General features: G+C 44.8%; 1 protein-coding gene across 1 annotated transcript in view; it reads left to right on the forward strand.

Annotated features, from left to right (window-relative positions):
• The window catches only part of LOC146175482 (papilin-like), a 70,945-nt gene that overhangs the window by 9,219 nt on the left and 37,900 nt on the right, over window positions 1-23,826 (forward strand). Inside the window, exons 3-4 of the mRNA XM_084580816.1 lie at window positions 1,814-1,904; window positions 8,002-8,190. Coding sequence (XP_084436942.1) covers window positions 1,814-1,904; window positions 8,002-8,190 — 280 coding nt within the window. The remainder of the gene's footprint in view (window positions 1-1,813; window positions 1,905-8,001; window positions 8,191-23,826) is intronic.

Below are 23,826 nucleotides of genomic sequence, written 5' to 3' on the forward strand. Positions count from 1 at the left end.
AAGTAAAGTGATTCCCCTATGACATAAAGCCGAAACCATATAGTAAACTATGGACATATCCATGTCTATACTTTCAAGCCGAATCTAATTAACGTTGCCATGCAGATTACTCTCGCGTAACTGCAGGTTTAACCACAAGCTAAACCATAGCTAGTTTTTAATGGGTCCCCTGTGCACCTGTGCCTGGGCGGAGAATTTACTTTTTATATACTGATTACTGAGTAGGTTTAGTCCCGCGGGAGGCGTTAACGAAACGTCCAACAGAGACATCCTCGGCGCATTCTCTTCTCTTACGGTAAGATGCCGACCAGAGAATAGTGATGATTGGCTCGTAAATAAGTGCGGTTATTGTTCAAGATCGGTGACCTCGCATAACCCACGCGACTTAATCATATCGCAGGGATCCCGAGTAGGAGACGAGGTGCCCTTTTGAAAGCGCGAACAAGCTGGCGCCGATGTGAGTGGTTTGGGAGAGAGCTGTGCCCAATACTCGGCGAATTAGCTAGCACAGGCGATTCCAGGAGAACAAAATTGAGAACCCTGTTACTAAAGATCATCGACACGCGGCACCAGTGCGCTTAGTCCTGGCCCCTATAGGTGGCTCATGCGGCGCAAATTTACACGCGGTCGCAATCTTCAGTCAATCTGGCCCGAGCCTACCCCCGAGAACAAATGGGAAGTTTTTTTGCTGACGCTATCGAATTGTGACGCCGCGTCCTGAATCAATCATATGGCGCAAACTCAGGCGGTCACGTCGAATTTTTTTAGGCCAGTGGATGCCCAACTCAGCACCGCTCCCTTAATGTGGGCAAATAGTAGGAACGTCACTGCCAAATTTCAGCCATCTGCGTTCATTCACGTACAGTGACATTACAAAATATGTTTAAATTTTCGTACCGCTTAGCAATGAATCTTTTCAGTGTAAAAAGTATGAAAAATTGTGACATGAGCGCCATTCTGTTTTGCAGATTATATGTTTTATCCGAAAATAAAAAAAAAAAAGCCCTGGATTTATGCCCTCCTCCCTGTCCTATAAGTAAACCATAATCCTAAGTATATTTTTGCTTATTCAATGAATGGCATATTGCCGGCTAATTTAAAGTTGATTTAATTAGCATAATTAGCGATTATACGCCCCAGGCAGTGTGAATCAACCATTTAGAATCATTTAGATCATATTTTTGGAATTAAAGTTTGCAAAAATGAGGCTCACTCAAATATTAACTACACGCTAATAAGTTTGCGCCGTAGCTAAGCGCATGCATTTATTTATATATCATGTACTTAACTGGTTCAAACTTTCTGGCTTACTAAAATCGCGTTTACATTGCCGTATTTTAAACGTACATATTTCTTTCTTGTTCTCAGATTATTCAATTTAATAAATACACAAAGCAAGAATAATGTAAATGCATACATCCTGTAAATGTAGCAATAGACGATGCCGAAAAAGGTCCACTATTGGAACTTGAGCTGCGTTACGAAAGACCTCACGTAAAGCATCCGGGCCACTTCACACACAATTCGTGGCAAAAGAGCGCAGGAGGCAACCAGACATATATAAGAAGACACAGACACATAGCTATATACATGTGTCTTTTTGCATATGTTTGGTTGCATTAAGCGCTGTTTTGCCAAGGGTTTTGAAATACAGGAGGTTTTGTAACACTAATGTGGGGTATTTTTTTCTAAAGCCGATGCGTTATGCATGCTTTACTTTTTTGGTTCGTGTGCACTTTGCTCAATTTTGTTTTGTGTGCTGTGAAGGAATGTTTGCGATAATACCGAAGTGACGTTTTGATAACTTGTGCAGGGATCTAATGTAGAAGCTTCATCTGATGGAGAAGAGGTGCGGATTATCGCCCCACCTGAACGTGGGCGTCTTCCGTATGTGCGCCTTTCAGGTGAGCTAATGATGCAATGTAAAAATAATTGGTAGCGTTAAGAACTTCAGTATTGGAACTAGCGGCAATAACTTAACAAGAGAATTATGTTTCAGCCTATGTTTATTGCAGTCATTGGTCGAACGTCTACGCCCTTGGGCACGGCCATTGATTGTTTTACCAGTGTGTAAGACACGGTCTCAGTAAAGATGAAAATAACTATGGAAATTGCTCAGACGACTGTCTTTGTCTGACATGTTCTTGCAAATAAATATGGCATCCATTTAGGGCCTCTGTTCGCGTTCTCTCCTCGCTAAATGTCTGAGACGAAATGTAATTGTTTTGTTTGCTTCGTATGCCATTCTTATGAACTAACTCTATGACAGGTCCTCGTAAAAAGAGCACAGTTGCGCCCTCTGTACACCAAGAGTAACACTGTGGCTTTTCTCGCGGAAGCGAAATAGTAAAGTGTTTTGACTGTCACCAAAACTCTGAGAGGTACCATCTATCTCAGAAAATAAGGGAATATTACTAAATAAATAAACAAATAAAAATAAATAAATAAATAAATAAATAAATAAATAAATAAATAAATAAATAAATAAATAAATAAATAAATAAATAAATAAATAAATAAATAAATAAATAAATAAATAAAACTGACTTATATCTCAGAGGCAGTAAATATAATGATCCGCTTGCATATTCTCTGCCCTAGGTATACGGGACCGTTAGCCTGCCTCCCGCATGCATGTCTGAGGGTTTTTGTTATGTCAGCATTTCCGATAATCACGCCATTATCGCAATACGTATAAAATGGGGCTTGGGAGTCTGGTCGCATCAAAGCGTTATGAGAAAAACGTTTTTCTGCACGTACTAACTTGCAACTGTACAAAAACAGAGATCCGGTCGAGGGAGGTGTAGCATTAAAAGGTTCTAATTGGCTATTTGTTCTAGTGCGCCATGTTAATGTGGGTTTTGAGTCGCTTACTGTCCAAGCACTTTCTTTTCATTTAGGTTGCACATTTGTTTATTTGTCTTCTTTCTCATATTATAAACGGGAAGCATAAAGAAACATAGCAAGGGAGGACGGACATACATTTTTTTTTATTAGTACCTCAAAGGCACCATTCAAGGGATATTACATGAGGGAGAGGTATACGGACTGCAGGTCGCAAGAAAAGATGGTGTTTTGTAAGTAGCTTGTCAAGCAACTAGGACAGAATAAAGGAATATATCATGCTTAGGTAACGTGCATGAAGGCGTGCTCTTTGAGTAAGAGCACAGATTGTTGGGCGAGTTGGGGCATTGCAGACACGTTCTAGCGCATATGAACGAGGAGTTTTAAGTTAGCGCTCGTGTTGTCTACATCTCCCTCGTCCTCGTTCATATGCGCTAGAACGTGTCTTTGAGTAATTTTTGTGCATTTTCTTGAGTGTTCAGTTACTACTTATGGATCCACTTGCCCTGCAGAATTAAATGACTGCATGGAGCACAAATGCAAAACTTCTTATTTTTACGTTTATTTACAGAATCATCTCAAGAAAGCGGCACAGTCAAAAGCTCCAGCTTTGACCTTCCAGTACGCACTCACAGGCCTATGAAGGTGACCCTAGCGATAATACCTGAAGAAAGAAAAACAACATGATGCGAGTAATGAGAATCTGCGGGCAGAGTTGGCATATAGTTTAACGCAACGTATGGCCGAGTATGTTGTGTGAGAATGATACTCCCACTGTGAAAAGGGTCCCTCAGGCGACTGCTTTTGAAAATGTTTGAATGCACAGTTTATAACAACGTCTAATGACGCCGCAACGGTCATATTTTCAGGGCCGTAAAACAGTTAATCTGTTTGCAGGTATAGCGCTATTTTACATGAATTTCGTTTCCCGAGCCCATTTGATTTATGCAGCACTAGTGCCAAGTTCTTCACCAGAACTCTTGAAGAAAAAGAAGCTTTGAGAGGACAAATGCCAAAACTAGCGCAAGTAAAATACATGTATTGCGTGATATTGCCATCCGCTTTTTGATAATTTCAAGCAGATTTTTCTTGCTCTAGAGAATAGCGCCTTTTGTCTTTTCAATGTTTTAACAGTTAACATCAGGCGTTGCCTGCGCTAGCAGCATGCGGCTACTGTTTGTTATATCTTTTATAGTTGATATTTGGGCGAAAGTTCGTTTTCGCTGCGTTAGAGTAATCATGCAGATGTGCTACTCAAATATGGTATTGTAAGTAGTGAGCGCGAATGCAATGCAAAAAAAAAAAAAAAAAAAGACTGCTGTGATATTTTGCAGAAGTTAGTGCATCCGGGAAATAACAAATGTTCGCAAGATGAAAAGCAAAATTACTTTTTTATATTTACCACTTAAAACGATCGCAAATTATTTCAAAGTTTCGTTGCGAGACTATTCTAAACGATTGCTTTACTGCGAAACCACCCACAAAGCCGAGGTCGCTCGAGTACTCGGGTCAAGGAGCCGAGTGACTGAGCCATCGCTGCGGACGCTTTCACTTTAGCAATAGAAAAATACGGCCTCCGCAATCAAGCGTCCCGTTGCAGAAAAGTTGATCACGAAGGCCATGTTTAAACCTCCGCCGGCTCCCGGATGGTACCACAGGTATAGATTTAACTGCCGCTTCCCGTGATTTCATAATACAATATATTTAGGAGAGGTTAACACTGCCACTTTTAATCAACGTAAAGTCGCAAGGCACAATTAATGCCCAGGTTTAAGATTAAAAGGAAGTGACAACTGACTTTTACTCTTGCTTTCTCGGCTAGAAAATCACAAAAATATCTGATTTTATTCCAGTTTTTTCTAAAAGCTGTACATTTTGCTCGTCTAATTTAAAATTCGAACTTTCAAAGTCTCTATAGGGGTCTTGCTTACCAGAAAGGTACAAGTTTAATAAATGTTTTGAAAGGTATTAAGTTAAAATGCTTTTGATAAATGTTTTGAAATTAAATTTGCTCAACTGCACCTAACTTTTAGTGAATAATTACTTGATGTCGTAGCTCAGCATATCTACTTGCTTGCATTAAAGATTAGTGCAAACGTTGAGAGAATTTGGCTCACTGGAGAGGCACTACTTTGGAATGCTGTTCAATATCTAGCTTCCCTTTCTGTTCATATCTTTATAAATTGTCTACCTTTTTGTAAACACCCAAAGATCGGACGTTGATAAAGACGCGCCTGTGTTAACGTCTAGAACAGTTGCAATCAAAGAATATTCATTATTGCAACCAGCCGCGGTTGTGCAGTGGTTAGAACGCTCGTCTAGTGTACCCAAGGAATCCCGGTCACCGTGGTCACTTTTCTATGGCGGTGTAAAGCAAGGCTTCCGCTGTGCTATGCGATGCCAGTGTACGTAAAGAACCCTAGGTGGTCGAAATTTTCCAAGCCCTCCACGATGGCTTCTCTCATAGCCTCAGTCGCTTTGCGACGTTAATTCTCATCAACCAAACCAAGCCATCACTATTGTAACTTTCGTTGTGTTATTTTTACTTGCAGTGCGTATCGGGCGCTTGATGGCCCCATTAAGTTCTTGAGCGCTTTTTTAGCCCTCTATTTTTATTATGTGCTAGGATATTGGCGATGATGCGACAGTGAAGTTGCTTTAATCTGTGCAGGATCCTGACGCAGCTGCCTCGATAGACGGAGAGGTGACGCGGATTATCGCCCCGCCCGAACGTGCGGGTCTTCCATCAGTTCACCTTTCCTGTAAGTCAGTTTTCTAGTCGAGTAGTTCTGGTGGGAATAACGACGATATGGTGAATGAAATAGTAATGAAAATAGATGTAATGAGTTAGCAAATAGGAACGTAGCGCGGATAGCTTTACGGACGCTTAAGGAGCACGACTGCGTGCTTAAATATACAACAATTCACTGTTATCAGGCAACAAAAAAAAGATTGTTTTATCAGCATCTACAGCAAGAACTTAAAGTGTATTATTGCGCCCCCGAAACTGCTCAGAAGCGACGGAAAATGTCTATTTGTTTTTCGTGCATCTCCAACTCTTGACGTGGAAATCCCTTTTATTGAATTCTTGTCTCCTCAAAGATGTTATTAGTGATTCGCGCTGGTGCGAAATATTAGAAAAAACAAAAAATTGTGAATTGCTGGGTAATATTTCAAAGTGTTTAATTCTGTTGCACACCTTTCTTCAAAATGTATTTTCTACCCCCTGACTGCGTTACTGAGGAGGCAACAGCTGCAAAACTATCTCATAAACTTAGGCATGTGGTTTATGACAGTCACCTCCAATCTTCCATTATTTTATATCTTGCTTTTTGAATTGACATCTCTGCTCTAAGTTAATTTTATGTTCATGGCGTGTTTTTCAAAGAAGCGGATTGAACATAATGTTTATGTTCCAGGAATACGCGCCAAGCCAGCGTGAGGCAAAGTATATATATCAAGGACGCCGGCTGAGGACTGTATTTCGCCTGTACACTCCCCCCCCCCCCCCCCCCCCCCCCCCTTTTCGGAGCGTATGAAGCTATGGATGTTTGTCTCATAGCACGGAAACTTCTTCTGTTGGTAGAGAATGCGCGACGCTAAAAACCACGCGGTTTATGACAAGCTTAATTATGGCATTGATTTCAGTACTCGATCAAGCTATAGAATTGAGCAGTTATGTATACCCGAGTAGTTAAACAGACCTGCTCAACCGCCGCAGCTAGAGACAGTGCGAATAACCTGACACTTAATATACCTTACAACTTGGTTTGTGTGAAAATGTTAAGCAAAGGTACCCATGGCAAAATTTTGTCCCAACCCCAAAAATAGTGACCGAATAAGTGCTCGTCAAAAGCCGCGTAATCTATTGGATGAACTTTTATTAAGTGCTTACTTTAAAAGTTTATTGTATGCCCGAATGGCTGTAATGCTGACGCCGTTTCTGGTGATTATATTACTAATTTATTTATATTGGGCAGGTTGAGCAAGCTGACGGTGAAGTTTTTCAACAGTTCGAACTCTGCCATAAAATCAGAGTACATCTCCTAGCAAAGACATGTGTTCGGTTTGTAGGAAACTCTTTCCAGAAATTGTCCATTTCAGTTCGTAGACGAGTTCAAATGTTACATGTCCTGCTTATCATGCGACGCGCCAATGCTGTGATATTACAGCTTTGGTAACCAGGACCGCTACAATCTACACTGCTTTGAATTACTCTAATCACGTAATTGAGATTCAGAGCCTGTTATCATGTTCAGCAGATAACGTATTTCTTAACTTAAGCTGGAAATTCATAGTTGTGCACCACGTGGTCTGACGACAGTATTCGTTGGGGTTTTCTGTTCATGATGGTTAACTTTTTCCGTCATGTTCGTGTAGCAACATGCAATTATTGTGCGAAGCGTATACAGCTTATCGGTTGAAAACCGTCGCCGTTCCTCAGTTGCGGCTGGGGCGTTGTCGGGATTTGTCGGAAGTGTCCGGAACGCGGCACGAAAAATGGAGGCCGGAGTTGATCGATAAGTGCTAGGTAAAGAATGGAAGTGTAATGAATGATTGGTGGTCAATACTAAAGACATAATTGAATGAATAATTATCGCCAAAGAATAAAATACTGCAATTTAATTCTTGCGTAAAACAATTATCAACACAGGGATGGTTGGTTGGTTGGTTGGTTCACAGGAAGGGAAAGGCGCAGTATCTGTCACACTTGCTCTGTGGACACCTGAACCGCGCCGTAGGGGAAGGGATGAAGGTGGGAGTGAAAGTGGATAGAGAGAAAGGGGGACCGTAGTGGAGGGCTACGGAGTAATTTCGACCACCTGGGGATCTTTAACGTGCGCTGACATCGCACGTTAAAGATCCCCAGGTGGTCGAAATTACTCCGTAGCCAAAATGCAAAAATCTACTGGCTGTAAGTCATTGCCTCGTTGTCCGTTGTAGCCAAACATTTGAAAGACATTAATCGTCGCGTCGTAGTTCGACATAACTAAGGTCTGAAAGTGATTAGTGACTGCGTCGTAGTCCGTCTTAGCTAAAAAAAATATAGATGAAGAAAACGTACGTCCTCACTATCGTGTCTATTCCTAAATCGAATCTTAAGCATCCTCCTCATTTTGACTTAATCTCTTAGCATGAACTTGTATTTTTTTGCAGTCTTGCCGCCCCCAGACCCAGAGTGCAACTATCCAGCCAGTTCAAGAAGGTGCAACGCTGGCACTCCGCGCTTCTACTTCAATTCTGAGACCAATTCCTGCGAGCAGTTCGCGCGCGGAGAGTGCGCAGTGAACGAAAACGACTTTTACACATTTGCCGAGTGCAAGTACCGATGCAAGAGGGTTTTGGGTGTGCTGCCTTGCGCATGAAGAAGAGAATGTAGCTTCCTTAACGGGAAATCATTTACAATATTCTAATCATGGACAGAGCACATTTAAAGCAACAAAACAGGAAACATTTCAATTTCGATATAGCCGTCACGAAATACTGATTGTAGACTCGCCTAGTTTTCATCGTTGCAATTAAGGTTACTGAAAGAAGCTAGGTTATGAAACTGCAATATAAGCTCTCAAGAAGCATTTTCTCTCACTCACAACCGCAATAAATATATGATGTCAAAATATATTTGTGGGTTGCATTGAGTTGCTGGTTCATCATATGTCACCAAAAAAAGAAAAAAAAAATCATACTCAACACTTTTAAGTGTACTGTACAACTTTTTTCTAATTATCACGTCAGAGGCGTCCGGCATCAGACGCTGCACCTAGCAATCGCGCTGTGAGCGGAAAGAGGAGCCGCGTCGCCTAAACACCCCTGTTCGAGTGACGCATGCTGGATGTTGGAAGGGGAGAGAGCGAGAAAACTTATTAAAAGCAAGGGTATTGGGGCATCCTCGCACCGGTACCCGCGCGGCCCGAAGAGGAGAGGCGGGTACCGGTGCGCCATCTTTTCCATATTAGTGATGACGTTGCCCGCCTTGTCCCTTATCGCATGCATCTGGTTTTTGCCTATTCCCAATTTCTTCTTTACCGCTTTAAGGCATCCCCCGTTCTTTACAGCATGCTCAATTTTCTCCATGTTATACTTCCTAATATCGGCCACCTTGCGCTTATTGATTAGCTTTGATATCTCGGCCAATTCGATCTGGTCTGTTGGATTGGAAGCTTTCATACTCTGGCGTTTCTTAATCAAATCTTTCGTCTCCTTAGACAGCTTACCGGTATCCTCTCTAACTATCCTACCGCCTACTTCTACCGCGCACTCAGTAATGATATCTCTGAAATTATTGTTCCTTGCCTCTAGGGTAATGTCGCCATCCTCAGTTAGAGCTGAAAACCTATTCTGTAGCGAGATCCTGAACTCTTCTGCCCTCCCCTTCACCGCTAATTCGTTGATGGGTTTCTTACTTACTAATCTGTTGCGTTCCTTCTTCAGATTTAGGCTAATTCGGGACCTCACCATCCTGTGGTCACTGCATCGCACTTTCCCGATTACCTCTACATCTTGCATAATGGCGGGGGTTGAACACATTATGAAGTCGATTTCATTTTTAGTCTCTCCGTTAGGACTTTTCCATGTCCATTTCCGGTTCTTCCGTTTGCTGAAGAAGGTATTCATGATTCGTAAGTTATTGCGCTCTGCAAACTCAACTAGTAACTCCCCCCTGCTATTCCTAGAACCAATGCCATAGTCACCTACTGTCTTGTCTCCTGCCTGTTTTTTCCCTACCTTGGCATTGAAATCGCCCATTAGTACAGTATACTGCGTCTTTACTTTTTGCATTGCCGATTCTACATCTTCATAGAAGCGTTCAACTGCCTGGTCATCATAACTACATGTAGGTGCATAGGCATGTACAACCTTCAGTTTATACCGCTTATTCAGCCTAATTACGATGCCTGCAACCCTCTCATTAATACTATGGAATTCATCTATTATTGCCCGCTATATACTTATTGACAAGGAAACCTACTCCTAGTTCTCGCCTCTCCGGTAAACCTCGATAACACAGTACATGCCCATCCTTCAGTACAGTATATGCCTCCTTCGGCCTCCTAGCCTCACTAAGCCCTATGACATCCCATTTCATACCTTCTAGTTCCTGCAAGAGCACTGCTAAACTAGCTTCACTAGCTAGGGTTCTAGCATTAAACGTTGCCAGGGTCAGTTTCCAATGGCGGCCTGTCCAGCGGAGCCAGGCTTTCTTAGCACCCCCTGCTGCGTCACAGGTCTGACCGCCGCCGTGGTCAGTTGTTCCGCAGCCGCTGGTGACTGAGGGCCGGGGTTTTATGGAGCTTATCATAGGAGGTTGCGGCCAATTACTGCACCAGGGTGGCCAACTCCTGTTCTGGTGAGGGAGTGCGTTGCCGGAGGTGTTCACCGGCATCAGGTCGCACCCCAAACCTGTTTATGATGTTCCATCAACACGCGTTTTTTTTTTCTATCATCCGGTGGAGAATTGCGCGGCACCGGGATTTGAACCCCGGTCCTCTTGCATGCGAGGCGGATGTTCTACCGCTACGCCACCGCTGCGGGCGTAGCGGTAGAACATCCAACATATGCAATAAGACAACATATGCAATAATCCAAGGAACGTTTTATTAAGAGCCTGTAGTTCATAACTGACACCGGTAAATTCTCGCATATCTTGAAGCGCGTTATACCTTATAAAAGCTTATGTTGATATAAGCAATCATCAAAGACACCGATAATTATCAAACGTATGCACGTAGCTCATGGTGGGATTGCTTGTCCGAACTGAAGATATTGCTTAAATAATTGAATGCTAAATAATTAAGAGGAAAATGTAAGATGGTGCGGCGTCTACAGTCTGGAAGTCACCGCGCTACTTAAGTGACTATATTAATGAAATAATGAAACATCTTATATATGATATTCTTACGTTCGAAGCTGGCCTCACGCGGGACTAAGCACTCGTATTAGACACCCTGGCCATCAACTCATATCTCATCCTATCGCATCGCTTTACCATTTGGCTCGCCTTCGCGAAACAGTACTAACCAGTCCTAATGTCATGTACCTAGTTGCGACAGGGAACATACTCAACACAGATCACAATGTCCCTAGAGTAGTGGCCTGGGAAGAACCTGGGAGGGTGGTGGGCTTCATGCGCATTGCATTCAGGGCGGAGGGAGAGGAGGGTTAGTAGTACTAGCCATCGTAAATGCTGCATGCCTCTGTCGACAAGACACCGCGCACATAGTTATTGCGGATTCTCAAGCAGCATGACTCAGCTTGAAAAATCTTATTGCCCCGCATGCCCATCGGTTACTACAAGAAATGAGTCACCAACATATTGAAAATGCGGATCACCTGGAATTTGGGGAAACCACTCTCGCTTGCAAATGAGCACATGATCGAGGCATCATAAACCGGCGACCGGAGCAAAATTAGCTGGTTGTTTAACTTTGGATAACCCTGGAGGGAAGCGAAAGCTTCACGTACCGTCTTTGCCAAATGTAAAAAGGCTGCGGGGTGTGCTTCTAAGCCGTGTTCAGTGTCCTTTGTCTACCCCGAAAGGCAAAAAATGGTAATGGGGTTTATCACTCTCCAATAAAACTTATGTTGTTAGCCCAGCGCTGTCCTGTGTATTCCTTCTTGTTTTCCGTTTTGTTCGCTGGTTGCATTATGCTTGATTCAAACCAACTAGCCCGCATGGCGAACTTGTTGCAAAAAATGGTCTTCACAAACAAGAGCGAGTGGTGTTTTCGTGTATGTGATTAGGAATTTCGGATGTCCCATATATGCTTTTCTACAGGGTTAAGGAGCAAACCATGCAGCCTGGTTACTTTTGGCAAAGACGGTACATGGCTACGCTCATTGACCATTGCTTGGATTAAACACATTGTGCGTTTCTGTAAACGCAAAGCGCGTTATTCACCGGTCTCTTCGGCATGCCGCCTTTTCACGGCCTTAATCCGACGCGCTACAATAGCAGGGTGTTCGTCCTCCATCTCACGCATTGTTATCTTAGGCAGGAGCCCGGGGGTTCCTACTTATACACGTATCGCCCCTCTACTTCCCCTTCACACTGATGTCACCTCATGTGACCTTAACCTTGACAGTGGTTACGGGCCAATTAGTGGCTTACGGGACTATGCCCAGTCACATGGCGATCACCAGGCTTAAAACAGAAGTTTGACCTCTAAATCTTGTGACTTTGACAGTGGTCACGGGCCACATGGTGGTCTATGTGGCTATGTTCCAGTCACATGGCGACCACCGGGCTTAACACAGATGTTTGACCTCTAAATCTCATGACCTTGACCTTGACATTGACAGTGGTTACACCTACTCAACTCTGCCCCAAAGCCACATGGCGACCATCAAGCTTAACACAAAAGTGTGACCGCTAAATCTCGTTACATTGACCTTTACGGGCCACTTTGTGGCTTATATGACTATGCCCCAAAGTCACATGGCGACCACCAGGCTTAACACACGAGTTTGACCTCTATATCTCTCTCAACGGGAAACCCGGGCTCGATCTACCTACCGTAGTGAAGCTTTCGCTTCAAAATCGGTCCAACTCAAACGAGGCATCGTCAGACTGTCACCGTAAAAACATATAATGTGCCACTGTTTGGCTTGAGAATTTGAGACACCCATAGGGGGAGGGGCGGCGGACAAAATTTTTCGGGCTCAGAAGAGAATCCCTTGACTTGGATTAGAAACTGAGCCGGACCAGCTACCAAATGACAGAAGGAGGTGGTCGTTTAGTGCCAAGCTTTCTCCGGTTGCAAGCCCGAAAATGTGTCGGAGTCAAAGGGAAACATACAAAAGAGACTATGCTGCGAGTGACGAAACAGAGGAATTATACTGAACTACTCTGAGCTCAGTCAGTGTTCATAAATAGCTATGCAAAACGGGCAACGCTTAAAATGGTCATGCCATGATCACCCAATATATAGCAGTTTTGCAGTCTGGCCAGAAATACTGGTCCTTATTATGTTATTTCTGAAAGTTGAGTGCTATAGACGCATTCATTATTTCCAAATAAGTGACTGAAGTTGGTACCACGAAGCTCCTCCCACCGACAGCGACCACCATGTTGAGACGATTGGCGATGTAGCAGACCGACTCTGCGTCGTCTGCTGCTGTGCTGGCTCCGATAACCTGCCGATACACTACTGTGTTCGGGCTTGTTCAAAACTACCATGACTCCCAGTGAGTGTACTCAGCATGTTTCTGGAAACAGGACACAGACTGTTGTGCAGCGCGATTTAGTTATTGCCTACTATATAGCCCACACATTAACCTTCAGCGCGACTGCCGCCATCGTCCGCAGTAACACTGCCCTGGCCCACCGCCGTAAACACCGTGTGCCGGTTGTGCTCTTCAAGCCTTCCACAAGCCGTCCGCGCCAGCGATACGGCAAATCCCTAGCACCTCTGTCAGAAATCAGCATCATCATCATCATCAGTGGGTACACCCACTGCAAGGCGAAGGCCTCTCCCATATTCTTCCAAATAACTCGGTCCTGTGCTAGCTGCGTCCACTTTCCTCTGCAAATTTCTTAACCTCACCCGCCCAACTAACTTTCTGCCGCCCCCTGCTATGCTTTCTATCCCTTGGAATCCAGTTTATTACCCTAAGCGACAATCGGTTATCTTTTCTTCGCGCTACATGTCTTGCCCATGACCATTTCTTCTGGTTGATTTCCACTAGAATGTAAGAAAAGCATGCTCAAATTGTTTTTTCTCTTAAAAATTGTAGGCCCCGGAAAAGGGAATTTAAACAATAAATGCATTTTGAGAAGTACTTACCCATACGATGGGAGTTTTTGCTAGCAGCCGCACAGCAGCTTCCGCCGGTGAGGTGCACGTGATCTTGTATGATAGCTCCGCTGCTAAGGCGTTGCCGGAAATAATAGTTTACTTCCCTATTAAACAATGGGGTTGATAGGAAGTTTCTATGTTTAGTGACCCTTTAAATAGAACGCCTCGCTGATCACTTGCAGAGTGCCGCCCACTGTGGCTTCGATGGTGAGCAATCTATATGCCTAGCGATGATTAGGGAAAAGCAGACGGCCAGATTGCCGTCGTCAGCCGTGCTCTCGGGCGGCTCCATTGCTGTAAGCTGGCGGCATCCTGTGCTACAAGCGTCATAAGCTTATCGTCTACTTTCATGATGCGGCTGAGGCTAGACTTGGGCCTGAAAACGAGCAGCTTAATCGATGCTTCTAAGACGGGACGGCGTATTGGGTGCCTCGATGTAACGCGCCGTATCGTATACACTACGATGCTGCGCTGTCGCGTGGTACTTGAAGATTGTAGAAAAGCGCCGTGGGACGGCACTCTGTGCGTATGTGTTGCTTTTGAGTCGTGTTTCAGTGTACAGTGTGTAGTGTTCGAGCAGGCCAGCTCGTGCTGCTTCGTAGTCGGGCGCCGACTTGCTAAACCCGCGTACAGGCGCCGCTATTGCTTAAGATAAAAGAGGTAACAGAGATCGAAAAGCAGTTAGCGGAAACCGCAGTTAGCAGCATGAATGCTGTTTGGTCCGCCACATCGGCTTCTCTTAATTATAGTGCCGTGAGCGCAACCGCGGTTTGACGCCGCTCGTGCAGAGAACATGCAGCAGATGACGCGGCGTAGATGGCCCGATCAGTAAGGTGTTCACGAAGAAACGAAGATACTGGTTTTAAAAATATATGCAGTTTCGATGTAGCTGAACCTTTGAGGTGTAGTTGCTGGGCATATCGAGAATAAGATTCAATAAACAGTTTATATTCCAAGATTGGTCTCATGATCCCTTTAAATTAAGAAAAGCTCTAATACAGATAGAGACGTACAATAAGAATACGGTAAGACAAAAAAATTATTCACCGGGCGCTATAACACCGACGACCTCTGGCGCTGCATGGTTATACACAAACACACTACACACACAAGAGAATTAAACCAAGACGTTCACGCAGATGATGCGCTCGCTACCAACTGCATGTTTTTGTGGTACCAATAAGAAGAATGCATCACAAAAAACGCAGGGTTACAATACGAAGAAGAAGTAAACAAAAGATTCAGAAAAAATGAAATTCAGAATGAAAAAATTGAATGAAAATAAAACGAAAATAATGACAAATCACGTCTAACTTCTTGTTACATTGTCCAAACGGAGAAGTACCACCTTTTTGCTGTTGAGCGCCACCGACGGAACACTCACGAATTCCTCTTCTTCCCCCGAAATCCTCTTCTTCCCCCGAAATGCTTCAATAATCTGTCTTTTAAAACTGTCTTTTGCGCGTGCCAGCACCTTGGTTTCGGTGAACCTTATTACACAATGGGTGCCCCTCAAGTCATGTTGATCGTCTTCCCTTTTACAACGAGAGCAATAAGTCGCCAGGTTTCCTCGAGCAGGCAATGTGGCACACGAATTTCTGTGTTCCCTTAGCGTTTCAATGATGCATCGGTCTGTTTGGCCCACATAGGCCTTCCCACATGTCAGGGGTATCTTGTACACGACACCCGTGCGGCATTTGACAAAACGTTCTCTGTGCACTACTCCGCATCCTTCTTTAGTCTCTCTCGTTTCATTCACCTTCCTGCACATATTTTTTAACTTGTTCGGTGCAGACAGCACGACCCTAATTTCAAATCGGCTGGCTACCACCTTCTTAAGCCTGTGTGATATGCCATGTACGTATGGCAGGACAACAACCTGTCTTCTCTTTTCAGTCTCTTTACGTTCTCTTGTTCGGGGTCGCATATTCTTCAAACAGCTCTCAGCCGCAGATATCAGCATGCTTCTCGGATATCTATGAAAGTACGCCAACTGCCGCGTGGCGATGTCACCGTCCTGAAGAATAACATTTCTTTCTCGCAGTTCCGTGTTAGGTCGAACAGGGGCCAACAGCGGCAGCCAGAGAGGAGGAATTGATGAAAGTCAGAAGCAAAGCCAGTTGATTGCCGACGCTACTGATGCAACTCGTCCTAGATTTAGAAAGCGCCACGACAACCCCGATACGTACGCCCTGATACGCCACGGTAACCACGATACGTAAAGACGTTCCTGGGTGCGTGCTGCGCAGACAGAGTTACTTCTTGATAAATATGCAGCCGCCTGTGCACGTCAAAATTCGAACAAAGATTCTGGCAGCAAACCATGAGGGACAAATCTTTAATTTGTGTTTTCCTGAATCAATCAACAGCGCATACCAGAAGAGCACTTGGTCATAGCATATAGCGAAAGCTTTTGGACTGTGCCCCTGCAGCAATATATGGATATGCCATCTTGAGAAGTGAAAAAGATACATTTTAAGGCATTCAGAAGCTCCGCTTTTACCGGCATGATGTTTAATTAACAATGAAATCCGTCTACGGCTCAGGTTGCGGGTCATTATTCCATTTTTTCCTTCTAGTATATCGCGCATACTCGTCGGCATGGAGTCGTACAGTAACATATTATGTGAAAGACTAGTCACGTTAGAAGTACCCGCTTCCTCCAAGCCGCAGGAACGAGGCTGCGTGGTCTACGTAAAACGTGACTCCCTTGCAATGCAGGGTTCACAGCTTCTATTCCCATCACACCTTCCCATTTCAACGGTGTAAACGAGCTGGCCGCTCCTGTAAGCTCGGCCATGCCATAAGGTATCGTGACGTCACACAGCCCGCCGACCATTCACAGTTCAGCCGCGTAACCTGTTATATTCATTATCATGATTTCCGCACCGAGTGCCGACACCGCCGACGCCAGAACCCAGGGAGGAGCGTGTGTGTAACGCGTCAACTTCACATGAAGTTTGTCGGTATGTGATACCTGTAGATATAGGCCTAATATTATCCGCCGTTCTTGGTCGCCCGCTGCGGCTAAGACTCCGCACAGAGTAGACGAATAAAAACATGGCTCCCGTGAATACTGCTGCTTGCTCAAAAAATAAATACATGTTCATCGTTATTGCTAGGGTCAAGTTACTAATGTATAGAAATGTACAATAGAACTAGATGACTAATTGTTACTGCAGGATTGAATTGTCCATTCACACGGCTTTGCAATGTTCACAACCCTTTATATATCCAGACTATGAAACCGACTGTTTAATACAACAGTTTTGTTCACTTAGCTGCACAGATCTCAATTAGCACCAATCTAGGAAGCCGGGTCAGATCTCAGTCACCTGGTCATGGATCGCGTATTTAGGACTCCATGCTGGTCTTCAGTAGGACAGCAAGGTGTGCTCGTAACCGTATTGAATCTGCCGCGTTCAGAAGCAAAGGCTCGTCTTTGTTTCCCAATCCATATCAGAAAAAGGTCACTGACCTAGTCCTATCGCCTTTGTCTCGGTACATAAAGGGATCACGCGTTGACACACCGCCAAACCCGAAATGTTTTTCGAAAGACGGTTCAGAAGGTGAGCTGGCTAACGTTCGCCGAGCACGCATCATCGGCATGTGCGGTATCGAGAAGCTGTGCACGCCATAGTCAGCGCACACCAAGGCTCCAAGATAAGAAAATGTCGACGGGCAGCTCTTGCCGTGAGGCTCGGTGCCCGAAGAGACAAGAAGCTGACACAACTGGAGCGGAGCGCAGCACCGAAATGGGAACTTTATCACCCGTCACGTTACGGAGATGAAGAAGAAATACGTGTGGGCAAACATGCGCAACAAACCAATTTTTGGGCCCGTTGGTAGGGATCCATCTTTCGCGGCGCGAAAGAAACGAAGACAAGAAACACACACGACATGACAAATGCTCCGCTTCCAACAAAAGTTTATTCGAAAAAAGCCAAGCTTATGAAGATACCTATTATCGCCAGGTGTTAGTGAACCGTGTTCGTCGAAAAATGGCAATTCATTCATATGCAGAAAGACTGACGGGATGTTGGCACATTGATATGCCGCTTTAATGATATGATATCCTCCAACAATCTCTCTTTCAATCTGATCTTTTCCGCGCCCAAGAAACTTAGTGTTTTGAAAATTGGGCTTACACTTACAATCCCTACATTGGATAGCAAGATTGTTCCCTTTTTAATAATTGACTTGATCATAGTGCTGCCTGGCTTTATCATTAAAACAACGTCCTGTTTGATCAATGCACGCTCTATTACAACTTAGTGGAATTTTGTAAACTACCTTGTAATGTACCGGGTGAACCAGAGTTGGTGTTTGATACTAAAATAAATTTTTTGCTTTTTCACCATCATTGGACAAATTTCTGAGAGCTTACATGGCGCCGAGAAGACAATGCTTACATTGTTACTTTTTGTAAACGCACAACAATAGTCCAACGTTTTTGGCGCGACTGGCAGAGCCGGTAGCGTCGGTCACGTTATTCCGGCTACGACGGGCGTGTCAAGAAATTGTCGCCTCTACAGCCTGTGACGTCTGGCGTGCCCGGTGCCGCAGCGCGCAGTCGCTCAAGACGCTCTCGAGCGCTGGTACGTTTCCGGTGTGCATTTTCGAGCAGACTACATGGTTCCTGGGAGGAACTGGGGTATAGTTGACTGTGGAAGTCGCCTACCGAGGCATATACTGTCGTGATCAAGGCAATGATACGATTTACTCACAGCGAATGTTCAAAGCAGCACAAAACATTTGCAGCCGGACGTATAGAAGTCCAGCCCAGCAAAGGCCTGAGCCCGCGTCGACGACGACTACGAACGGAGCGATAATGATTGTGCACGTGCGTGTTCTAGTGAAAACTAATCATCATTTACGTATATGCATGATTGCAGAGTTATAGATCACACTTCATGAGGATCCCGTTCTCGGTCGGCCATAGTTCCTGTAGAATTCCATCGACTTCGCGAATTCCAAGGTTGTTGGGGCCACTAAATCTCTGCCGTTCCGTGTCGCCAAATCGACGTCTTCTGATTCCGGCGTGTACCGGTCACGAAGCTACTTCCACAGTTTGAGGTATTCTTGTACTGAAAGTAGTACAGGTAAGGGAAACAACGCCATCGTTACACCTCCTTGAGCACTGCATTAAAACGGGCATGGCCCTTTACACACTGCAATGAAGAGCTCACAGCTATGCCCCGGCCTCACTGCTGACGCACTACATCGCAAGCATTTTTTTTAACGCGAAAGCCTTGATGGCTCATGCTGTCGTGGACAAAATGTGTCTCACTTATGCGGCGCTCTAACTGGCCGAGACGGGATAAAGTCATAGCGGTCTCGACCAGTACAGAGCACACCACAGTAGGCATGAATGCGTGCCTTATACAGCCATATGTCAATGATCAAATAATTATTTGAAGAATTATCAATTATAACTCATTAAGACATGTCTGAATAACTAATAATGATTAAATATTTGCCTACTCAAATACTACTTAGTTAATTAATTACTACTCACTGCCAGTTGCGCAGCGGAATGCGGCACTCAGGCTTTCGCCTTTCCATACTTTAGTTGATAAAGTCCCTCGTAATTTTATCTCTCTGCGTCTCTGTAGTCAATCCATTTGGTATCGTGGGCGCAGAGATGCGCTGGAATGTCTTCTAGCAGCCTTTCCGCAACAGTGTCTGGAACGCGCGCGCGGTCGCTGTCTGCGCGGCAAACGGCCATCTTCCCTGTGCGTGAGGAATGCTGGGATACGCGGCCGGAAAGCTATGAGAACTAGAAGTAATTTTATTTGCACGTCGGCGACGTTGAGGTGCTCTTGTTCGAGGTCGCTACGCCCAGTCACGTCGTGTCGTTGGATTATAGACATCGGATGTTCGCCAACATAACGTCGCGGAGGCAGACGCGCGCGCGCGCTCGCGCGTTACGTCGGACTATACTGGGGCTTTTATACCCATCTATTGATGTCATAGCTGATTCCGTCACGCGATTTCGTGATGCGACGACACCCACGTGATTAATCACATGCTCGACCCCTTACGCTTTCTTCTGAGCTCCAAGTTCGAAAAGGGCAAAAGTTGCCCAAAGGTCAAATGTTCGAGGTCATGACCTTGTGGTACAATACTAAGGTAGTACACTATGGTACAGATCATGCGGTTGGATGTTTTGGGAAAGGAATACAGTATATTTATAGCCACACTCTGTCTTTTGACTCCTTGAAGGTCAGTAGCTAGCCCACACATCCATTTTGCCCCGCCGCGGTGGTGCAGTGGTAAGACGCGCCCGACTACTGTGCAGGAGTTCCACTCTGTCTTTTGGCTCCTTGAAGGCCAATAGCTAGCCCACACATCCATTTTGCCCCGCCGCGGTGGTGCAGTGGTAAGACGCGCCCGACTACTGTGCAGGAGTTCCCGGGTACGAACCCGACCGTCGGCGGCTATGTTTCGATAGAGACGAAACGGTGTGGCGTCCGTGTGCTGTGCGATATCAGTGCACCTTAAAGAGCCCCAGGTGGTCGAACTCTGAGCCTTCCACTACGGCGTGTCTCATAGCCTGAGTTGCATTGGGACGTTAAACGCTAAAAACCAACCAAAACTGACATTGACATTTTGTGTTGGCTTATAGGAAAGGCACAATATCTGTCACATTTTTCTGTGGACACTTGAACTGCATAGCAACAGTTCGTCCTCCTGCTCCTTGAAAGTCAAATTGAAGCCCACGTGAAGACCGGCTCTACCTAGCAAATTGAAGCTTTCGCTTCAAAACGTAAGCTTAAGGCAAAAAGCAGAGGAACCACGGGTTAGCCTTGCCTTACTGGCGAGTGAAGTGGCAGCCTCGAACTAAGGTATTTATTAAAAGTTAAGTGAGTTGAACTCTCTTAATATATTTTAATGCCTTCTAAAATGGTGTTCTCAGCATTGCATTACAGCAGTATACAGAAAAGCCAGAAGTGACACCCGGTCAAACATCTCTTCGCAACCAGCTGAAGTAGGGCCACCCAACCCAAACAAAGCACGATAGAGGCAAAAAAAGAACTATATCTGCGGCTGGCTAAAACCGCTGGCATCATTTGAAATCTTTATTCCAGTGTCAGGGAGGCTGTGGGCGTTTGACAAAAAGCCTCTTAACGGGCTTGACTAGGTCCCCGACTCTGTTACATGGTAGTGTATATACAGCTAGAGTTATTTTTAGGTTCAGTTCAGTTCAGTCGTTCAGTCACGTCCGACTCTTCGTGACCATATGGACCATATCACGCCACGCTTTCCGGTCTCTCACTAGCTTCCTAAAATCACATAACTTCATCTGCAGCGCCTCGAGGATGCCACCTAACCATCGCGTTCGCTGCCTATCCCTTCTCCGGTCACCCTCAACCTTTCCCAACATCAAATCTTTCTCCAGCGACTCCTCTCTTCTCATCAGATGACCAAAGTTGCTGAGCTTTAACTTTAGAATTTGACCCTCCAATGAGCAGTCAGGGTTTATGGTCGACAATATCGACTGATTTGATCTTCTGGCCATTAGGTGTACAGAAATGTAAAAGCAAATATGATCTCAGATCAGTTTTCACACAGGTTAAAGACAACATACAGTTGAGCGGTGCTGCAGTGACATGCATGATCATAAAATATACTACATAACACTGGGGTTGTTGTTGCTGTGGCTGTAGGAAGAAGGTAAAGAAAATGCACGAGCCTGCTACTGACTCTGTAGCTGAGCCACCTCCGCTGTCCCGTGGGGACAGAAGGGAGAAAGTAGAGAAGAAAGAAAAGAAGAGAGAGATAAAGAGCGCGCCGCAACAGCCGTCGCCCACCACCAAAGCGGCGGCGAGCGCAATGACGGCCCACAGCAGACAAAAACTCGGTGGCTGGCCAGCCCCCGCCGCAAACGGCGCCCACCCACCGTCCCAGCCCACAGGGCCAGGAACTGTCTCGATCAAACGACCATACAATGGTACAACCTCATTGTATATTCCGGACACAATTGTATACGGAAATATGAATAAACATATCTGTTGATTATAATACATGGCGCGAACGTATAAATTCCAGACACATATATCAATAAAAACTCAATTAGTACACAATGTTTCTTATGTATAATACCGGAGATGACGCAGTATTTAAAAATTACCAATTTGTACGTCAGAAAACAGAATGTATAAGGTTTCGGAATGTCGGCTAGTGCGAACGTTTCTTTCGTGTTTTAGGTTAGCATAATTAAATGATGCGTTATTAACCTCTTTCATACCAGTTGTGTAGCATTTTAACTAGTTTGTTGTGTACATGAAGAGAAGGAGAAGTAATTTTAGTTCAGTAGAACGGTATTCTGCATACCTTTGGAATGACATATTTATGAGAACGCGAATTGGTTTCTTTTGTAGAATATGAAGTGAATTTACATCTGAAATATTTTTAAGATCTCATACCAAATGACAGTACATTGTGCCTGATAAGAATAGTCGATGATATATTAGGAGTTTAGAGTTTTTAGGTAAATAAAATCATCTTGCTTCGGAAGGTAAACCATCAGAAGCAATCATATCTCAGCAGGAATCTGCAATTCGTCTGATGTGCAGCTCTAGACTTCAAAATATCTCTCTAAAAGCAACTGCATGGGTTGAACTCTGTAGCTTTGCAGGCATTCATTTCTTATAGGCCCGTATAGAAACCTGTGCGGCAGCTAACCGGCATACTTAGATGCATATAGTTTACTACAGTCAGCTAAATGGTTATATAAGGCGCAGTCTACAGATTTAGAGACATTTACTTACAGACAGTTTGCTACACCAACCTGCAGTACTGCATTGGTCTGAAAATAAAGGAACGTACAGTTTGCTATAGCTAGAGATTTTTGTTGTCTGCTTAAAGGTATACCCGTAGTAATTTGTCCTCCACAGTAAAAGAGCAATCTCATATGTAGCTGCCCATAAGACGTTCTATTGGTGCGCATGGACCATTTAAGCATGGGACATCCCTCTGTCACTGTGCCCTCGAGAGACGAGCATCCACAGGAAGATCCATGGCTACTTGGCATTCCTGAATCAGTTTACTGCTCAGCGTAAGAAGCGTTTACGGTTCCGACCTCGGATCCCTATGTGAATTATTGCTCGCATACATGCACGCTTTCAATCGCCTAATCACTAATCATTTAATTTGAGCCTCGGTTATCTCACACCCTTTAGCATACAGCAGTAAGCTAGCAATACATGAAAGACCACCCGACCTAGATTTAATGTCACGCTTAATCAAGTCTCTTCGAACGTGTCTGCTAGGCATAGAGAGCTGGCGTGTCTGACTGAATGCACGGGTGCCGAAAGGCTCAATGCCCTTCACCCCCCGCCTTTCTGAATTGAGAAATTCAAGATGGAAGGAGTTGCTGTCCAATCGGCCATGACACGTCACATGCAATGCGACTAATAAGTGCGCGGCCATGTCATCTGACACCTTCCATAGAGCCAAGGGAGAGATTTTACACCGGGTTTCCTTTTTGAAACGAGAACATTGTCGACAAGAATAGTTGAGGACGCTAGCAAGGTGTTAAAGACCAGGTGGGAACTCGTTCTGAGGCTTAGCATTGTGTTAACATTCGCAGCTGACATAGGAAAGATCACACGACTGCCTTACGACGTGCTTGCCAGGCATGTACACCACCGAAAGGCTTGTACAGCGCTTGTGCCGCATGCTCTCGGTAAACATCGCTCTTGTACGCTTCTCTGAGCAGCAACTGATAGCCCACTCCTCCAAGAGCAGCGCTTTTCCCCTCCAAAAGCATGGCTCACCAAGCTGCTTTTATCTCTACAACGGAATACCAGCTCCGAAGCGTTCTCGGCTCCTATAAGAACCGGAGTTTTTGGTGGGCCACTGTCACTTGATTTTTCACACCCAAAGAAGCAGCATGAAGTTTCTCGTGCTGCTGGCGCTGTGCGGCAGCGCACTTGGTGAGTTGGACGCTGCTAATCCCGTTCCCGAGCGCCCTATTCTAGTTGCAACTTTATGGATGGGAGAAAATGTGTAATTCATATTCGTTACATCGCTGATCGTGCTTTCAGGTCGGTATGGATACCTGTGCCAAGGAAATGAACTTCAGACGCACTACGCTACTAAGGATATTATTAGTTCAGTATAGTAAGGTGTAGCAAGTGAACTATAAAATATGACGGCGGCCTATTAACAGTGTTAAATC

Source organism: Amblyomma maculatum, chromosome 10 (assembly GCF_055883805.1).
Source record: "Amblyomma maculatum isolate TAMU_Amacu chromosome 10, ASM5588380v1, whole genome shotgun sequence".
NCBI classification, from domain to species: domain Eukaryota; kingdom Metazoa; phylum Arthropoda; class Arachnida; order Ixodida; family Ixodidae; genus Amblyomma; species Amblyomma maculatum.